Source organism: Scyliorhinus torazame, chromosome 1 (genome assembly GCF_047496885.1).
Source record: "Scyliorhinus torazame isolate Kashiwa2021f chromosome 1, sScyTor2.1, whole genome shotgun sequence".
Taxonomy (NCBI): domain Eukaryota; kingdom Metazoa; phylum Chordata; class Chondrichthyes; order Carcharhiniformes; family Scyliorhinidae; genus Scyliorhinus; species Scyliorhinus torazame.
The window spans coordinates 296721963-296743127 of record NC_092707.1 but is presented as its reverse complement, the minus strand read 5'-3'; the positions used below and the strand labels follow the sequence as shown (position 1 = coordinate 296743127).

General features: G+C 49.8%; 1 protein-coding gene across 1 annotated transcript in view; it reads left to right on the top strand.

Moving 5' to 3' along the window:
- Positions 1 to 1582: 1582 nt before the first annotated feature.
- LOC140421149 (potassium/sodium hyperpolarization-activated cyclic nucleotide-gated channel 1-like) overlaps positions 1583 to 21165 on the top strand; it is a 93884-nt gene continuing 74301 nt past the window's right edge. The window contains exon 1 of the mRNA XM_072505633.1: positions 1583 to 1905. Within this exon, the coding sequence (XP_072361734.1) occupies positions 1631 to 1905 (275 nt within the window). The 5' untranslated portion in view covers positions 1583 to 1630. The remainder of the gene's footprint in view (positions 1906 to 21165) is intronic.

The window sequence follows — 21165 nt, the reverse complement described above, 5'->3', positions numbered from 1 at the left end:
GTCAGTGCGCTTGCATGGGATTGTCAGTCAGTCAGTCATTGATCTTTTGTCGGACAGTCAGTGAATCTGTCAGTGGGCCTGTGCGGGACTGTCAATCAGTAAGCGCGGGACCGTCAGCGAGGAACGGTTTGTGGTTCGTCAGTGTGTGCAATCTCGCGGGACTGTCAGTCAGTGTGTGCGCTCTCGCGGGACTGTCAATCAGTTAGAGTGTGCGCTCTCGCGACACTGTCAGTCAGTGTGTGCACTCTCGGGGGGACTGTCAGTCAGTGTGTGAGCTCTCGCAGGACTGTCAGTCAGTCAGTGTGTGAGCTCTCGCAGGACTGTCAGTCAGTTAGTGTGTGCGCTCTTGCGGGGCTGTCAGTCAGTGTGTGTGCTCTCGTGGGTCTGTCAGTCAGTGTGTGCACTCTCGCGGGACTGTCAGTCAGTCAGTGCGTGAGCTCTTGCGGAACTGTCAGTCAGTCAGTGCGTGAGCTCTCGCGGGACTGTCAGTCAGTGTGTGCGCTCTCGCGGGACTGACAGTCAGTCAGTGTGTGCACTCTCGCGGGACTGTCAGTCAGTCAGCGTGGGACCGTCAGTCAGTCAGCGCGGGACCGTCAGTCAGCGTGGGACTGTCTGTCAGTCAGCGCGGGACCGTCAGTCAGTCAGCGCGGGACAGTCAGTCAGCGTGGGACTGTCTGTCAGTCAGCGCGGGACCGTCAGTCAGTCAGCGTGGGACCGTCAGTCAGTCAGCGTGGGACTGTCTGTCATTCAGTCAGCGTGGGACCGTCAGTCAGTCAGCGTGGGACTGTCTGTCAGTCAGTCAGTCAGCGTGGGACTGTCTGTCAGTCAGCGCGGGACCGTCAGTCAGTCAGTCAGCGCGGGACCGTCAGTCAGTCAGTCAGCGCGGGACCGTCAGTCAGTCAGCGCGGGACCGTCAGTCAGTCAGTCAGCGCGGGACCGTCAGTCAGTCAGTCAGCGTGGGACTGTCTGTCAGTCAGCGTGGGACTGTCTGTCAGTCAGCGCGGGACCGTCAGTCAGTCAGTCAGCGCGGGACCGTCAGTCAGTCAGCGCGGGACCGTCAGTCAGTCAGCCAGCGCGGGACCGTCAGTCAGTCAGCGCGGGACCGTCAGTCAGTCAGTCAGCGCGGGACCGTCAGTCAGCGCGGGACTGTCTGTCAGTCAGCGCGGGACCGTCAGTCAGTCAGTCAGCGCGGGACCGTCAGTCAGTCAGTCAGCGCGGGACCGTCAGTCAGTCAGCGCGGGACCGTCAGTCAGTCAGTCAGTCACCGCGGGACCGTCAGTCAGTCAGCGCGGGACCGTCAGTCAGTCAGTCAGCGCGGGACCGTCAGTCAGTCAGCGCGGGACCGTCAGTCAGTCAGTCAGCGCGGGACCGTCAGTCAGCGCGGGACTGTCTGTCAGTCAGTCAGCGCGGGACCGTCAGTCAGTCAGCGCGGGACTGTCTGTCAGTCAGTCAGTCAGTCAGCGCGGGACCGTCAGTCAGCGCGGGACCGGGTGCTCCAGTTGGCTGACGCCTGTTCGGGCGGGTGAAAGGAGAGTTTTGAATTCCTCCCCTCCCTGCTCCTCGTGGCCGAGTCCGTGAGTTTGAAATAGTTCAGCCGCGCAGACTGCAGCTGGTTTTGGCATTTGTCCCGATGAAGGAACAATCGCGGAATGTCGGTACAAAAAAGAAATTTTTTGTTCGTAAACAAAATGAAAGTGAGCCGACAGGTTCGATATTCCAGCTCAACTCAACCATGAGAGGGCTGAGCCTGGGAAAGGCCCGGCAGGCCAGTATACAAACCTTGTTTCGCCCCGGGCTCCGCACCGGATCTGCCGCCTTCCACGGCAGCGCGGCGGCCGTGCACAAAGATTACTTGAAAGCAATTGAGACGGAGGACTTTACCATTCACCCTTACAGCACGTTTAGGTAAGAGTGCAAGACGACCACAATGCTCATCTTCAGGCTCGAAAATGCTCGGAGAATGGACAACCAGGATGGGATATTATATTTACGAATGTGGAATAGGACAAGAGGCTATTCTTAGCCCCTTCCAAGGGTTCCGAAGAACTTAAATTTGGACTTGAAACTTTTGGTTTCTATGTCCACAGATGCCAGCCAGACCCGCTGAGCATTTCCAGCACTTGTTTTTTTTTCATTTCAGGTTTCCAGCATCTGCCGTATTTTGTTTTTACTTTGCACTTTCTTGTCATTCTGTCATTTATGAAACACATTCAGACCTGCATGTGCTGGCTGAGCAACAGGACGCCTGTGTGGTACTAAACTAGACACGCTGGGCCAAATGACCTGATTCTGTGTCATACATTACACTGGCCCCACCTTCAGACTCAGTTTCCTGGGAAAGGGGGAAAGTCCTTATCAATTTCAGGAAAAAAATTTTCAAGGATTTCCTTGATGTACCGTCAATTACCACGAGACGAGGATGGTGAAACAATCGAGGCTTTATTGCACAAGATGTTGTGAGAGCCTACACTTTTATACGCCGCCTGCTGGGAGGAGCCAGCAGGCAGGGATTTACCGTAGTACCTGCAATACACGGGCAGTGCCATAATATGTGCAATATATTACTAGTGGTGTTTACCACATTCACCCCCCTGTTTAAAAAAGAGTCCGGCGGGGGTGACGAAAACATTACAGATTAAGTCTGTCAGGGACTTTGACCCTCCGCTGCGATCGCCTCAGTCCTGGTGGTGATGTGGACGCCGACGTGGTCACCTGCGACTCCGGGAGTGTGTTCTCGTCACCCCTGAGTGGATCCTGCTGGGGTGGGGGCTGCGGTGAGGTTCGCTGGAGGGAGGGAGGGTGGCGCAGGGGTGAATGAGGCAACCGGGGGGGGGGGGGAGGTTGGGAGGAACGGTGTCAGGTCGGTGGTCGTAAGTGGGGACCCTGCGGGTACCAGGTCCTGGAGGGAGACTGTCCTGGTGCCCGTCGGGGTGTGCCACGTTGACGTACTGCGGGTTTGCATGGAGGAGGTGGACTTTCTCGACCAAGGGATCCGATTTATGGCTCCGCACATGCTTCTGGAGGAGGACGGGTCCAGGAACTGTCAGCCATGTAGGGAGTGAGACCCCGGAGGTGGACTTCCTGGGGAAGGTAAACACGTTCGTGAGGGGTCTCATTAGTGGCGGTGCGGAGGAGCGACCGGATGGAGTGGAGCGTCGGGGAGGACCTCCTGCCAGCGGGGGACCGCAAAATTTCTAGAATGAAGGGTCAGCAGGACGGCCTTCCAGACCGTCCCGTTCTCCCTCTCCAACTGCCCGTTTCCCTGGGGGTTCTAGCTGGTCGTCCTGCTCGAGGCGATGCCCTTGCTGAGCAGGAACTGACGCAGCTCATCACTCCTGAAAGAGGATCCCTGATCACTGTGGATGTAGGTGGGGATACCGAAAAGAGTGAAGATGCTGTGCAGGGCTTTAATGACCATGGCAGTAGTCATGTCCGGGCATGGGATGGCGAAGGGGAACCGGGAGTACTCGTCAATTACGTTGAGGAAGTACACGTTGCGGTCGGTGGAGGGGAGGGACCAATTGAAATCCATGCTGAGGTGCTCAAAGCGGCAGGAGGCCTTCACCAGGTGCGCTCTATCTGGCTGGTAGAAGTGCGGCTTGCACTCTGCGCAGATTTGGCAGTCTCTGGTTACGGTCCTGATCTCCTCAATGGAGTAGGGAAGGTTGCGGGTCTTGACAAAATGGAAGAACCGGGTGACCCCCGGGTGGCAGAGGTCATAGTGGAGAGACCGGAGTCGGTCCACTTGTGCGCTGGCACATGTACCGTGGGATATTGCATCAGGGGGCTCATTGAGCTTCCCCGGGCGATACAAGATCTCCTAGTTCTAGGTGGAAAGCTCGATCCTCCACCTCAAAATCTTGTCATTTTTGATCTTGCTCTGCTGCGTATTACAAAGAACATAGAAAATACAGCACAGAACAGGCCCTTCGGCCCACGATGTTGTGCCGAATCGTTGTCCTAGATTAATCATAGATTATCATAGAATTTACAATTTATTGTTAAACATGAAGGCAACCGACCGTTGGTCAGTGAGGAGAGTGAATCTCCTGCTGGCCAGGTAATGCCTCCAATGTCGCACAACTTCCACAATGGCTTGTGCCTCCTTTTCGACAGGAGGCATGGAGGGTGCAGGAAAAGAAAGCCACAGGTCTGCACGTCTGGTTGAGGGTGGCGGCCAGAGCTACGTCTGATGCATCGCTCTCCACCTGAAAGGGGAGGGTCTCTACGACCACGTGCAATGTGGCCGTGGCGATGTCCACCTTGATGTGGTTGAAGGCCTCGCGGGCCTCAGCCATCAGGGGGAAAACTGTGAACTTTGAGTGGGCGGGCCTTGTCTGCATAATTCGGGATGCACTGGGCATAATATGAGAAAAACCCTAGGCATAGTTTCAGGGCCTTGGGGGAGAGGGAGTTCCAAAAGGGGGCGCATGGGGTCGGGCCCTAGTACTCCATTTTCCACTATGTAGCCAAGGATGGCTAAGCGGTTGGTGCGGAACACGCATTTCTCCTTATTGTATGTGAGGTTAATGAGTTTGGCGGTATGGAGGAATATTTGGAGGTTTGCGTCGTGGTCCTGCTGATCGTGGCCGCAGATGGTGACGTTATCTAGGTACGGGAAGGTGGCCCGCAGCCCGTACTGGTCAACCATTCGGTCCATCTCTCACTGGAAGACCAAGACCCCATTGGTGACGCCGAAGGGAACTGTGAGGAAGTGATCCGCTTTATTACACAAGATGTTGTGCCTCCTGCAGCTGTAACCAGAATGGGAGCAGCGCAGGAGAGCATACACTTTTATACGCCGCCTGCTGGGAGGAGCCAGCAGGCAGGGATTTACCGTAGTACCTGCAATACACGGGCAGTGCCGTAATATATGCAATATATCACTAGTGGTGTTTACCACATTCCTGTTTCTATCCTTGAAAAGGAAGCAAGTTCTGTGATATGCATTGATTCGTCCCCACCCAATTCGGGCAGCACGGTAGCACAATGGTTAGCACAGTTGCTTCACAGAGCCAGGGACCTGGAGGTCCGTGACAGACAGGTCACTGTCTGTGCGGAGTCTGCAAGTTCTCCCCATGTCTGCATGGGTTTCCTCCGGGTGCTCCGGTTTCCTCCCACATGTCCCGTAAGACATGCTTGTTAGGTCAAGTGGACATTCTGAATTCTACCTCTGTACCTGAACAGGCGCTGCAATGTGGTGACTAGGGGGTTTTCACAGTAACTACATTGCAGTGTTAATGTAAGCCTACTTGTGACAGTAATAAAGATTATCATTCCTTTGGTAAGTGGCTAGGTCGACCACACTCAAGGTGGGATGTGGTGCTCTTCCAGCTCCCTTTTGAATGCCTATAGTGAATCTGCAGATGCCTGTGACTGGTCCAATAACAAGAACAAAGAACAAAGAAATGTACAACACAGGAACAGGCCCTTCGGCCCTCCAAGCCCGTGCCGACCATGCTGCCCGACTAAACTACAATCTTCTACACTTCCTGGCTCCGTATCCCTCTATTCCCATCCTATTCATGTATTTGTCAAGATGTCCCTTAAATGTCACTAGCGTCCCTGCTTCCTCCACCACCTCCGGTAGCGAGTTCCAGGCACCCACTATCCTCTGTGTAAAGAACTTGCCTCGTACATCTACTCTAAACCTTGCCCCTCTCACCTTAAACCTACGCCCCCTAGTAATTGACCCCTCTACCCCGGGGAAAAGCCTCTGACTATCCAATCTGTCTATGCCCCTCATAATTTTGTAGACCTCTATCAGGTCGCCCCTCAGCCTCCTTCGTTCCAGTGAGAACAAACCAAGTTTATTCAACCGCTCCTCATAGCTAATGCCCTCCATACCAGGCAACATTCTGGTAAATCTCTTCTGCAACCTCTCTAAAGCCTCCACATCCTTCTGGTAGTGTGGCGACCAGAATTGAACACTATACGCCAAGTGTGGCCTAACTAAGGTTCTATACAGCTGCAACATGACTTGCCAATTCTTATACTCAATGCCCATGCCAATGAAGGCAAGCATGCCGTATGCCTTCTTGACTACCTTCTCCACCTGTGTTGCCCCTTTCAGTGACCTGTGGACCTGTACTCCTAGCTCTCTCTGACTTTCAATACTCTTGAGGGTTCTACCATTCACTGTATATTCCCTACCTGCATTAGACCTTCCAAAATGCATTACCTCACATTTGTCCGGATTAAACTCCATCTGCCATCTCTCCGCCCAAGTCTCCAAACAATCTAAATCCTGCTGTATCCTCTGATAGTCCTCATCGCTATCCGCAATTCCACCAACCTTTGTGTCGTCTGCAAACTTACTAATCAGACCAGTTACATTTTCCTCCAAATCATTTATATATACTACAAACAGCAAAGGTCCCAGCACTGATCCCTGTGGAACACCACTGGTCACAGCCCTCCAATTAGAAAAGCATCCTTCCATTGCTACTCTCTGCCTTCTATGACCTAGCCAGTTCTGTATCCACCTTGCCAGCTCATCCCTGATCCCGTGTGACTTCACCTTTTGTACTAGTCAACCATGAGGGACCTTGTCAAAGGCCTTACTGAAGTCCAGATAGACAACATCCACTGCCCTACCTGCATCAGTCATCTTAGTGACCTCCTCGAAAAACTCTAACAAGTTAGTGAGACACGCCCTCCCCTTCACAAAACCATGCTGCCTCTCATTAATACGTCCATTTGCTTCCAAATGGGAGTAGATCCTGTCTCGAAGAATTCTCTCCAGTAATTTCCCTACCACTGAAGTAAGGCTCACCAGCCTGTAGTTCCCTGGATTATCCTTGCTACCCTTCTTAAGCAGAGGAACAACATTGGCTATTCTCCAGTCCTCCGGGACATCACCTGAAGACAGTGAGGATCCAAAGATTTCTGTCAAGGCCTCAGCAATTTCCTCTCCAGCCTCCTTCAGTATTCTGGGGTAGATCCCATCAGGCCCTGGGGACTTATCGACCTTAATATTTTTTAAGACACCCAACACCTCGTCTTTTTGGATCGCAATGTGACCCAGGCTATCTACACACCGTTCTCCAGACTCAACATCTACCAATTTCTTATCTTTGGTGAATCCTGATGCAAAGTATTCATTTCGTACCTCGCCCATTTCCTCTGGCTTCATCTGTTCCCAGCCTTTTAGCCCTGACAAATGCCTCCTTTTTCTTTTTGACGAGGCCTACAATATCTCTCGTTATCCAAGGTTCCCGAAAATTGCCGTATTTATCCTTCTTCCTGACAGGAACATGCCGGTCCTGAATTTCTTTCAACTGACACTTGAAAGCCTCCCACATGTCAGATGTTGATTTGCCCTCAAACATCCACCCCCAATCTAGGTTCTTCAGTTCCCACCTAATATTGTTATAATTAGCCTTCCCCCAATTTAGCACATTCATCCGAGGACCACTCTTATCCTTGTCCACCAGCACTTTAAAACTTACTGAATTGTGGTCACTGTTCCCGAAATGCTCCCCTACTGAAACATATACCACCTGGCCGGGCTCATTCCCCAATACCAGGTCCAGTACCGCCCCTTCCCTAGTTGGACTGTCCACATATTGTTTTAAGAAGCCCTCTTGGATGCTCCTTACAAACTCCGCCCCGTCTAAGCCCCTGGCACTAAGTGAGTCCCAGTCAATATTGGGGAAGTTGAAGTCTCCCATCACCACAACCCTGTTGTTTTTACTCTTTTCCAAAATCTGTCTACCTATCTGCTCCTCTATCTCCCGCTGGCTGTTGGGAGGCCTGTAGTAAACCCCCAACATTGTGACTGCACCCTTCTTATTCCTGATCTCTACCTATTCGCCTCACTGCCCTCTGAGGTGTCCTCCCGCAGTACAGCTGTGATATTCTCCCTAACCAGTAGCGCAACTCTGCCACCCCTTTTACATCCCCCTCTATCCCGCCTGAAACATCTAAATCCTGGAACGTTTAGCTGCCAATCCTGCCCTTCCCTCAACCAGGTCTCTAATGGCAACAACATCATAGTTCCAAGTACTAATCCAAGCTCTAAGTTCATCTGCCCTACCCGTAATACTTCTTGCATTAAAACATATGCACTTCAGGCCACCAGACCCGCTGTGTTCAGCAACTTCTCCCTGTCTGCTCTGCCTCAGAGCCCCACTGTCCCTATTCCCTAGTTCTCCCTCAATGCTCTCATCTTCTGACCTATTGCTCCCGTGCCCACCCCCCTGCCATACTAGTTTAAACCCTCCCATGTGACACTAGCAAACCTCGCGGCCAGGATATTTATGCCTCTCCAGTTTAGATGCAACCCGTCCTTATATAGGTCACACCTGCCCCGGAAGAGCTCCCAGTGGTCCAGATAACGGAAACCCTCCCTCCTACACCAGCTGTTTAGCCACGTGTTTAGCTGCTCTATCTTCCTATTTCTAGCCTCACTGGCACAGGGAGTAATCCTGAGATTACAACCCTAGAGGTCCTGTCTTTTAACTTTCTGCCTAACTCCCTGAACTCCTGCTGCAGGACCTCATGCCCCTTCCTGCCTATGTCATTAGTACCAATATGTACAACAACCTCTGCCTGTTTGCCCTCCCCCTTCAGGATGCCCTCTACCCGTTCGGAGACATCCTGGACCCTGGCACCAGGGAGGCAACATACCATCCTGGAGTCTCTTTCACGTCCACAGAAGCGCCTATCTGTGCCCCTGACTTTAGAGTCCCCTATTACTATTGCTCTTCTGCGCTTTGACTCTCCCTTCTGAACATCAGAGCCAGCCGTGGTGCCACTGCTCTGGCTGCTGCTGTTTTCCCCTGATAGGCTATCCCCCCCGACAGTATCCAAAGGGGTATACCTGTTCGAGAGGGGGACAACCACAGGGGATTCCTGCACTGACTGCCTGCTCTTTCTGGTGGTCACCCATTTCTCTGCCTGCACCTTGGGTGTGACCATATTTATATAACTGCGATCTATGACGCTTTCCGCCACCTGCATGCTCCTAAGTGCATCCAATTGCTGCTCCAACCGAACCATGCGGTCTGTGAGGAGCTCCAGTTGGGTGCACTTTCTGCAGATGAAGCCATCTGGGACGCTGGAAGCGTCCCGGACCTGGCACATCTCACAGTCAGAGCACTGCACCCCTCTAACTGACATTGCGTCAATTAATTAAAATTAAAAGTTTTAAATTTTTAAAAAAATATATATATTTTTTTAAGTTACTGTTAACTATCTGTTTCCTAGCACTAGATTTCTAATATAAATGCAAAAGCTAAATATAGTACTCTCCGACCTCTGGCTTAGATACCCCTCTAAATTATAATTAAGTAATTATGTTTAATTAGTTACCAATGCTTAATTTTTTAAATTTAGTGTAGATTCCCAACCAGCCACTCGGGTCACAGCTTTTATGTGATGTCACTTCAGTTTCCCCCCGACACACACAATTTGAAAAAGGTATAAAAGTTAAAAGAGTAAAAATCACTTACTTACCTTCTTACCTTCCGAGTGTCTTAGATGTTCTCAGGTTCTCCCCCTGACAGAGACTGCTCCTCCTCCTCCGAGGAGTTAATGATATTTTGAAAAGAAATATCTTCTGACATCAAACCCATTTTTATGCTTGTGTAAGTTAATGTGATTTACCCAGTTCTCTTCAACTCGATAAATGTATCTTGAGAATGCTGAGAGAGTGCACCTGTCACGACATTCAAGTTTATCATCCAGGACAAAGCAGTCTGCTTGAATGGTAGCCATCCACTAACTTAAATAATAACTCCCTTTGTGGCTGAAATGTGTGTGCAATTTACAAGATGCATTCTGTTCAGCCTGGAATTCAACATTTTCATCTAAGATTCTGACACCCTAACACACATTTATCTTTCTAGCAGTCATAAACTTGCAGATAGTTCCCTGATGCTTCACACAGATGCCCCTGCTATGTTGGCCATTGCTGTTAGGCATTCTTGGGAGGCTGTGCACAATTTAACTATGCAGAAGAATTCTTTGCCCCTTTCAAAATCCATGAAAATGTATGGAAAAAATAGGTGGAGCATGTGCTGTGCAATCCTTGCCTTGTTTTTTCAGTTTTACAATGGCCTGAACACCATACTTTAAAGAGGCTTCTAAAGAAATACGGAAGCATGTCTTTCCCAGCACCAGAGCACCATTGTGGGCTATTGCTGGCTTGTACTTCATTCTTCTGTATTTCCCTCTACCACCTGCTATGATGCAACAGATCCAAAGTGCTTTCTTATAGGCCCCCATTATTTTTTGATTTGTATTCTGTCCTACAATGTAGCTACTATTAGGGATCTGAAAACTATTCCCACCGGCAACTTGCCTTCCTTTGCTATTTCTCATCACCACACAAACTGGTTCACATTTTGAACTTCCAAACCAAGTTCATTCTAATCCTTTATTAACAGCTACCCCATCAGATTTGTTCTTGTTCTTCCGAAATGTCAAATACAATTGAATATTCAGGTTCTGGTCTTGGTCACCTTGCAACTATATCTCTGAAATCGCTATTATTTCTCATAATGCTATCAATTCAACCATCTTGTTACGAACATTGTGTGCACTCAGAAAAGAGCTTTCAATTTTGACTTTTTTAAAACCTATTTTCCCGACTAGAAAAAAGAGCAATAAAGCACAGGAACAGGCCCATTGGCCCTCCAAGCCTGTATCGGTCATGATGCCACCCTTGGCCAAAACCTCCAGTACTTTCTTGTGCCGTATCCCTCTATACCCATCCTATCCATATATTTGTCAAGATGCCTTTTGAATGCGGTTAACATATCTGCTTCTGCAACCTCCCCTGGCAACACATTCCAGGCACTCACCACCCTCTGTGTGAAAAACTGCCTTGAACATCTCACCTAAACTTTGCCCCACAGACTTTAAACCTATGCCCCCTGGTGACTGACCCCTCCACCCTGGGAAAGACCCATCCACTCTGTCCATGCCCCTCATAATCTTGTAGACCTCTATCAGGTCACGCCTCAACCTCTGCCGTTCTAATGAAACCAGTCCGAGTCTATTCAGCCTCCCCACATATCGCAACAGCCTGCAGACCAGGAAACATCCTGGTAAACCTCTTATGCACCCTCTCCAAAGCCTCCTAATCCTTCTGGTAGTGTGGCAACCAGAATTGCTTGCAATATTCCAAGTGCGGCCTTACCAAGGTTCTATACTACTGCAGCATGACTTACCAGTTTAATACTCTGTGCCCCATCCAATGAAGGCAAACATTCCATATGCTTTCTTGACTACCTTGTCCACTTGTGTTGCCACTTTCAAAGATCTGTGGACTTGCACGCCCAGATCTCTCTGACTTTCTATATTCCGAAGAGTTTTGCCATTTACTGTACACGTCCCTTCCTAGGGGCTGGTTTAGCACAGTGGGCTAAATAGCTGGCTTGTAATGCAGAATAACACCAGCAGCGCGGGTTCAATTCCCGTATCGTCCTCCCCGAACAGGTGCTGGAATGTGGCGACTAGGGACTTTTCACAGTAACTTCATTGAAGCCTACTTGTGACAATAAGGTACTATTATGTTAGACCTACCAAAATGTATTATCTCACATTTGTCTGGATTAAACTCCATTTGCCATTTCTCTGCCCAAGTCTCTACCTATCTGTGCCATGCTGTATCCTCTTGACAATCCTCAACACTATTTGCTACTCCACCAACCTTGGTGTCATCCGCATACTTACAGATCAGACCAGCTACATTCTCCTCCAAATCGTTTATGTACACTACAAACAACAGATGCCCCAGCACGGATCCCTGTGGAACACCACTAGTCACAACCTTCCATTCAGAAAAACACCCTTCTACTGCTACCCTTTGCCTTCTGTGACCGAACCAGTTCTGTATCCATCTTACCACCTCACCTCTGATCCCATGTGACTTCACCTTTTGTATCAGTCTGCCATGAGCACCTTGTCAAAGGTTTTACTGAAGTCCATGTAAACAACATCCACTGCCCTCCCCTCATCAATCATCTTTGTCACCTCCTCAAAAAACTCGATCAAGTTAGCGAGGCACGACCCCCCCCCTTCACAAAACCATGCTGTCTATCGCTAATAAGTCCATTTGTTTCCAAATGAGTATAAATCCTGTCCCTGAGAATTCTCTCCAATAATTTACCTACTACCGATGTGAGGCTCACCGGCCTTTAGTTTGCTGGATTATCCCTGCTACCTTTCTTAAACAGTGATACCACATTAGCTATTCTCCAGGCTCCGGGATTTCACCTGTAGCCGAGGAGATAAAGATGTCAGTTAAGGCCCCAGCAATTTCCTCTCTTGCCTCCCTCAGTATTCTGGGGTAAATCCCATCCGGCCCAGGAGACTTATCTACCTTAATGTCTTTTAAAACACCCAATACCACCTCCTTTTCGAAGAATCATCTTCCACAAAGTCCTTTTCTTTGGTGAACACTGATGCAAATAACTCATTTAATACCTCACCCATTCCTTCTGGCTCAACACATAGATTCTCCCCACTGTCCTTAAGCGGTCCAATCCTTTCCCTGGCCACCCTGTTGCTTTTTACATACAAATAAAAAGCTTTGGGATTCACCTTAATCCTACTTGCCAAAGACTTTTCACGCCCCTTCCTAGCCCTCCTAATTTCCCGCTTAAGTACCTTACTACTTTTTTTATAGTCCTCTAGGGTTTCGATTGTCCCACCCTTCTAGACCGTACAAAAGCCTCCTTTTTCTTTTTGACGAGGTTCACAATATCCCTCGTTATCCAAGGCTCTCTAAACGTCCCATACTTATCCTTTGTTCTCTCAGGAATGTGACCTTCCTGGATCCTAATCAACTGTGGCTTGAAAGACTCCCACATGTCCGATGTTGATTTACCCTCCAACAGCCACACCCAATCCAAATTCTTCAACTCCTGTCTAATGTTATCGTAATTTGCCTTTCCCCAGTTCAGCACCATAATGTGACGGTTACCTTTGGCTCGATCCAAAAGTACCCTAAAACTTACAGAATTGTGGTCACTACTCCCAAAATGTTCCCCCGACTGAACCTCAACCAGCTGTCCAGGCTCATTCCCCAATTCCAGGTCCAGTACTGCCCCTTCCCTAGTTGACTATCTACATATTGCATCAAGAAGCCTTCCTGGATACACCTTACAAACTCTGCCCCATCCAAGCCCCTAGCACTGAGTGAGTCCCAGTCAATGTAGGGGAAGTTAAATTCCCCTTCCACAACAACCCCGTTACTTTTGCATCTATCCAAAATCTCTCTACCTATATGCTCCTCTATCTCACACTGGCAGTTGGGACATGTAACAAACCCCCAACATTGTGATTGCCCCCTTGTTCCTGAGCACCACCCAGATTACCTCATTGAATGAGCCATCTGAGGTGTCCTCCCGCAGTACGGCTATAATCTCCTTAACCAGTAATGCTACTCCCCCACCCCGTTAACACCCTTCTCTATCTCTCCTGAAGTATCTATATCCTCCAATGTTCAGCTGCCAATCCTGCCCTTCCTTTAATCATGTTTCTGTAATAGCCACAACATCATAGTTCCAAGTACTAATAAGTGCTCTAAGTTAATCTGCCTTACGTGCTACACTTCTGGTATTGAAACATATACATTTCAAACCACTGCGTTTGAGTAGACAGGGTGATGTTTTATTTTTGTTCTCTATTTCCCCTTCAGTATTACACCTAAGCTAACGCTCTGGTTCCCACCCTCCTGCCATACTAGTTTAAATCCTCCCGAGTGACTCTAGCAAATCTCCCACCCAGGATTTTGGTGCCCCACCAGTTTAGATGCCACCAATCCTTCTTGTACAGGTCCCACCTGCCCCGGAAAAGATCCCAATGGTCCAGAAATCTGAAACCTGCACCACCAGTTTAGCCATGTATCTGACTGCACTATCCTCCTATTTCTAGTCTCACTGGCACGTGGCACAGGGAGTAATCCTGAGATTACAACTCTAGAGGTCCTGTGTTTTAGCTTACTGCCTAACTCCCTGAACTCCTGCTGCAGGACCTCATGCCCCTTCCTGCCTATGTCATTAGTACCAATATGTACAACAACCTCTGCCTGTTTGCCCTCCCCCTTCAGGATGCCCTCTACCCGTTCGGAGACATCCTGGACCCTGGCACCAGGGAGGCAACATACCATCCTGGAGTCTCTTTCACGTCCACAGAAGCGCCTATCTGTGCCCCTGACTATAGAGTCCCCTATTACTATTGCTCTTCTGCGCTTTGACCCTCCCTTCTGAACATCAGAGCTAGCCGTGGTGCCACTGCTCTGGCTGCTGCTGTTTTCCCCTGATAGGCTATCCCCCCCGACAGTATCCAAAGGGGTATACCTGTTCGAGAGGGGGACAACCACAGGGGATTCCTGCACTGACTGCCTGCTCTTTCTGGTGGTCACCCATTTCTCTGCCTGCACCTTGGGTGTGACCATATTTATATAACTGCGATCTATGACGCTTTCCGCCACCTGCATGCTCCTAAGTGCATCCAATTGCTGCTCCAACCGAACCATGCGGTCTGTGAGGAGCTCCAGTTGGGTGCACTTTCTGCAGATGAAGCCATCTGGGACGCTGCAGGACCTCATCGCTCTTCCTGCCTATGTCGTTAGTACCTATGTGCACCTCGACCTCTGGCTGCTCACCCGCCCTCTTCAGGATGTCCTGCGTTCGTTCTGCGCCCATCTGAGCCCCTTTCTACAGGGTCCCCTATATTGCTCTCCTGCACTATGTCCTCCCCTGCTGAGAAACAGAGCCAGTTGTGATGCCACTGTTCTGGCTGCTGTTGTTTTTCCCTGATAGGCTATCCCCCTAACAGTATCCAAAACTGTATACTTGTTAGAGAGGGGGACAGCCACAGGGGACTCCTGCATTGACTGCCCTTTCTAGTGATCATCTGTCTGCCTGCCTGCACCTTGGGTGTGACCACGTCTCTATAACTCCTCTCTATGACGCTTTCCGCCCCTGCATGCACCTAAGTGCATCCAACTGCTGCTCCATTCGAACTACCTGGTCTGTGAGGAGCTGTCATTGGTTCCACTTCCTGCGGAGGTAGTCGACTGGAACGCTGAAAGCGTCACGGATCTCCCACATCACACAGGTAGAGCACTGCACCCCGCTGAGTGACATTGAAGCACTGTTAGTTAATTTAAAATAAATACTTAAATTGTTATCAGATTAAGTTACAATTAACCATATGGTCCCCGGCGCTAGATTTTTACTGTAAAATTAAATGCTAAATATTAATCTCCACACTCTGGTTTAGTTACTCCTTTACCTCGTGAATTAATTAGTTTAAATTATTTTTTTTCAATTTTCTTTTTCAAATTTAACACAGATTCCCCACCAACCAATCAGCTCACAGTTTTACTGTAACTCACCTCTCAGTTTCCCCCCTCCACAATTTAAAAACACAAGGAGACACCGGCACAAATACCATTTACCTTCCCAGACTACACTCTGATCGTATTTGTTCTCCCACACTCATGTTTGCACACTGTCCTGTCACACGCTGGTTATCATTGCCATATCGCTACCCTACTATTGCCTCGCCTTTTCCTTTCAGTTTCCAATACTCCCCTCATGTAATTTCTCCCCCCCCCCCTCCAAATTTAAGGCCTTCTCTGCACACTTGTTGCACAATATTGAAGCTCCAATAAAGAATCTTGGAAACAACTTGCCAACTTTAAAACGTTTCCTTTATCCTTACTCCCTGTTATAACTCCAATGGAGGTCCTGGGATCCGGACTATACGATTTCCCCTGACCTCCCCTGAATATGAACTTCCCCTATAAGACAGGCAGGCCTACATCCTTTAAGGGGGGCGGTGTTTCCCCTTTACAAGGAGAGCCCCAGTTGTATAAAAATCCTGGCCTAGCTGCAGGTCGGGAAGGAGGCCTTTAGGGGAGAGGAGGAGTATTGTATCAAAATAAATGTTTTGTAATTTATACTTTCGTCTATGCCTTCTGCCTACTGCGGATTCATCACCACTAAAACTGATTTATATCAATGGTTGCCTCCAATTCCAGTGCTTCGGTTTTGTGAAGAATCTTTTGTGCAGAACCCTGTCAAATATCTCTTAGAAATCATCCATTCAACATCCATAGACAATCCCGTATTCTCCTTGTCTCTGATATCAAAAATCTTTCAACTGGAGTAGTCAGATATAACTATCCAAATCCATGATCAAATATGCAGTAAGTGTCAGCTGAAGGAGCTCGAACTCTGGGTTGAGAGTTTTGTGGATAACAGATTTCTGGATCTGTCCACCACCCATCAGCTTATGGATGTATAGGCAAAGAGGGAATATGCGTGATTGCCGAGCAGTCAGTCAATGAATTTTCTCACTTCATCTGGCATTGATTTATGCTTACTGGGGAGAGTGATGGTTCTTCAGAGGAGTGTGTTGAGGAAGATTGGGAAATCAATAAGGATAAGGAATCCTTTGACGGACGTCTTCTGGGGCTCCAGGCCTGGATGGGACCGGCTGCTGCTCGGGTGTCCCAGATTGCTTGGTGCCGCCATGTTGTGCCGGCTGCCCACCATATGAACCAGGCACAGGAGGGGGAACGGGGAGTCCGAGGTGCTGCGGTGCTCTGGCACCTCCCCTGCGGGAGTCAACAGCATGAGCTCCATCACCACCTCCTCCCTCCGGGTGCCCGATGGCTCCCGGGCTACTCCAAGGGACGGGGCTGCGAGCAGAGCTATCACCTGAGGCACCCCGCCACCTGGCACTGCTGGTCCTGGAGGCCCGCTCTGGTCTCGACCATCTGCATGCTTGCAGCCTCGGAACACAGGGAGTGGACCATCTCCGTTTGGGACTGTGCCACATCACCCATTGACGGTGCCACCACCTTCTGGGTCTATGTCACATTAACCAGTGACTGCGCCATCACCCTCTGGGACTGGGCCACCTCCCTCTGTGACTGCGCCACATTGGCTAGCCCCTGGGCAATGCAGCCGACGTTCCCAGCTATGGCCTGCTGTAACTGGGCCACTCTTAGGAGCGCTGCTGCAATTTCCAGGTGGCTCTAGCACATGGTTGCCTGTGAGGCAGCAACCCTGTCTTGCGCCTCGACCAGGACCTTCACAGAATGCCCCAGTCCTTTGGCATGCTTGCTGATCCATAGCCAAATCTGTTGCACCTAATGCCTCCACCTTGGATGCCACCAATGTGGTGTTGGCCTGGGTGACACGCATGGTCGGCACCACCTCTTGCTCCTGCACGAGGTTGGACTCCTCCAACTGCGCCTGCAGGTATTGGATGCTCACTGACAACCCCTCATGCAGTCCCTGGCTCTGCAACTGCATCTCCACATTGTCTGGACTGTCTGATCCAGAGGCCTTGGACAGCAGCTAATTCCTGGGCTCGGCCTGCCCTCCGTTTGTCCGCCCCCTTGGGTGTTCCTATCTCCACCTTCTGTACCGGATCAACTGTTTAGTGCCTGCGCACCAAAGAATGTCCCAGGAGCCTCTTCACAAAAGTGACCAACCAAGGTGATTGGATCTGGGATGTATCAGAAACAGCTGTGACGGGAAATCTGTGTCATTTTCAGACTCGAGCTCCAGTGTGTCCTACGTTTCATGTCAAGGGCTGCTCTCAACGTCAGTGTTCGGCTCAAGGGGCGGGGGAGGCTCTGGCTGTGCCACTGGCTGGGGTTGGGGGACACCGGATGGACCCACACTATCTCCAGCAGGTCCTGCAAGACACGACACGATGCATGATTAGACTGCGGCTCAGGAGGGGGTGAGGGTGTTTGGGGGGGGGGGGGGGGTGGGGTGGGGGAGGGGGGTGTGTGTGCTGTTGACACAGGTTTCACGGGGAACTGCAACTCAGCAGGGTCTCACTTCTTCGCCCGTGTCCGAACTCCACCCTGGTGATCTCTCCTCCGGGCTGTCAACCAGGTCCAGGGCACCCTGTTCTGCCATGGCCAGGGGTTGCAGGTCCGGCCGTCCCCCTCCAGTTTTCTCCTGATCCTGGCGGTTATGGGTGCCCTTCTCCTGTGGGGAATGGGCAAACCGAAAACAGTGTTAGACAGTCTGACGCATGCAGCCCAGGGGCTGGGTAGCTGTGGCCTCAGTGGCCTGGGCATCCAGCCATGGCAGCCAGTATGGGTACTGCATTGCATGTGGTGCAGGTTGGGGGTTCAGCCGCCCTCTGGGTTGTTGGGAGGGGGGTTATCGTTATGGGTGTGTGGGATGAGGTTAGTGCCAGGGGCACAGTGCTGCCTACTCACCCTGGTCGACGTGAGGTGGTTGTGCAATTTTATCCGGCACTGTTGGCTGGCCTGGACGGTGTTGCCCACAGCGCTGCCCATCTCTTCCACCTGTGCCCAGGCACCATGAATGGCGGCAGCTGGCAGCCTCCTTCCTGGGTGGGAGTACAGGGTTAACCATCTCTCCTCCACCGCATCCAGGAGGGTCTCCAGCTCGGCATCCGAGAAATGGGGTGCCGCTCTCCTCGCTGCCGTCTTCTTGGCTGGAATAGTGTGTGGGAAGTGAAGTGTGCATATACAGCTGCAGCTTGTCAGCCTCCTGAGTGTCAATCGCGAAACCAGCGAATCCTGCATGGTTTCTCATTGGAATCGATCGTGCTCCACGTGGCGCTGGTACTAGCCCCTTAACAGTTGCTGAATCGGTCCAGTTGCGGTGCCAGTTTTGCTCTTGTGGAACTCCACGAATTCTGCGCCGACGTCAAGACTTAGTCTCAGAAATGGTCAATCCAGCCCATGAATTTGGCTGAGTAACAATCATAGTCGTGGTCAATGGTTGTTTTTCGGACAAGATATAATGAGACTCTCCAAGGGTCACTGTTAAGCTCACTGCTTTTCTTGAATTAAATTTTGTGACCTAAAATCAGATGGAGAGGGTACTATTTCAAAATTTGCAGATATAAATTTGGAAATATTGGGCTGGATTCTCCGTTTCAGCGGTTAAGTTGCAGCTGAAACATAGAATTCCCGGGCGTTTTAGGATGCCAAAATTGGCGCTGAACCCTCACCGATTCCGGACAAGTGAGGGGCTAGCAGTGGCGCCAGGTATAACCACCGGCTCCCATGCCAGAAACAGCCGGAGAATAGCCGGGTCCGTGGCTGCGCATGCGCACGGTGACAACCTGCAGTGGTCATGCTGTAGAACATGGCGCGGCCGTGTGCGGACCCAACCTGCCATAGGCCACCCCCCACCAGTGTCCCCAGTCCTCGCGAAGCCCCTCCCCCTGGCCGGCGGCACGGATCCATGCCGACTGTGACGGCGTCGGACACAATCCGCGGCCGCCACGCTGGGTTCCCGACCGCTCAGACCATACGTCAACCTCGCGGTCGGGAACTCGGCCCGTTGGTGGCGGGGCAACGGGGGAGGGCAATAAAGCCATTTCGGAGGGGGCGGAGACTCAGAAAACAGCATTAAACTGGCACCTCCCCCGCTTTGGGCATCGGAAGTGATTCTCTGCCCGATTGCCGATTACGATATCGGCGTTGGGCAACGGAGAATCCTTCCCATTGTGCCTGTGAGGAAGATCGTGATATGCTTCAAAAAGACGTGAACGGCTGATGGAATGGGTTGTTGTATGGCAGATAAAATTTAATGCAGGGAAATACAAAGTGATACATATTGCTAGAAAACAATCGAAAATTCAGAAGACGTGCAGGAGCAGAATGATACTCCAGGTGCATATGTGCAAAAATTGTTGAAGGCAGCTAGACAGCTGGAGGGGACAGTTAATATGGTGTACTGGTTCCTGGGCATTATAAATAGAAGCATGGCATACATAAGGAGGTTGTGAATCTTTATAATAAAGATTGTTTCAGCATCAACTGGAGTATTGCATTCAATTCTGGCTACCACACTAGGGTGGTTCTGTGAGAAATGAACATTCTGTGTTGTTTTTACATGTATATACTCTGGTTCACAATTAAGATGTCAACAATGAAGCATGATGGGAAAATTAACATGTCAAGTTCTGAGTAAGCTACAGTGAGCAAATTATTATAACGATGTACCAGGATGACCTTCGGGGAAGAACGGGATGTACAATAACAGAACTTGCTAAGCAAGAGGGAGATAGCAGGTGCAAGCAGGGGGCCTCATTCTTATCTTTAACTGCCGGTCCAAGGATGTACCAGGAGCGGATAGAAATCACTATATAAGGGATCACTAATAAGGGAACTGTCCTGTCTATAGTGTGGTGGGATGTGTTTCTCATGGATTGTTTCCCACGGATTGTATATAACAAAGTGATGCTGTGTGAATTCTTTGTGTCTGCTATTGCTTACTGGAGGCACCCGCTCTTGCAAGATCGATTGAAAATAATACTTCTTCAGAATTTGACTAAGTGTAAATCTTTTATTAAGTGAGCGGTGTTTCTCACAGTTCCTAAAGGCATTAAAAAAAATGTAGAAAAAGTTTTCAAGAATGGTTCCAGTGATGATAACCTGGGTAGATTGGCAGACTGAGACTGTTGCTAGAGAAGAGAACGTTGAGATGAGATTTGTTAGCGGTGTTTAAAATCATAGCAAGTCTAGACAGAATAGATTGTGAGAGACTGTTTGCATTGGCAGAAAGGTGATTGGCAAGAGTGGTAAAGGTGGCATAAAAAGCTTTTTTACAAAGCAAATGGTTCTTGAGTCTGGTGGTAGGAGTCCCAATCTGATTACAGCAATTTGGTGGCTGCGCTTGATGGTCCTTCTCTCCCTGTGTTGAAGTTCTTGTCTGCTTCCCTGAAGATGTTTCTCTGTGTTTGTTTCTCAGTGAATCTGCTTTTGCCTGCCCTTTCAGTGTTTTTATCAGGTAACAGCAACTGGCTATCAATATGTGATCTATACTAGAATGCCAAGCAACTTTCCACAATAAATCAAGTGGTAATTTAATTACAGTTATCCAGAGCCGCCTAATCCCCTCTCGTGATCAAAAGGGTGGAGGGTTGTTCATGTTTTATTGTGGCTGGTGGGAGTAGTTTATATGCTCCCAACTAGTAGTTATACCATTCAAGCATTAAGCAAGAATAGTCTCTTGATGGTACAGAACTTGAATATTTGCTGAAAAAAGAGACACTGTTGAAACATTTCTTGCACTCGTCAGGCCTGGTGCAAGAAATGGGCAACGGGGAGGAGGTTAGGGGTCATTTCATAGAAAAGTGTGTCTTGAGGAAACTGATGAAAATGTTAGGCTGGCTATAAAGTGGAAACTATGG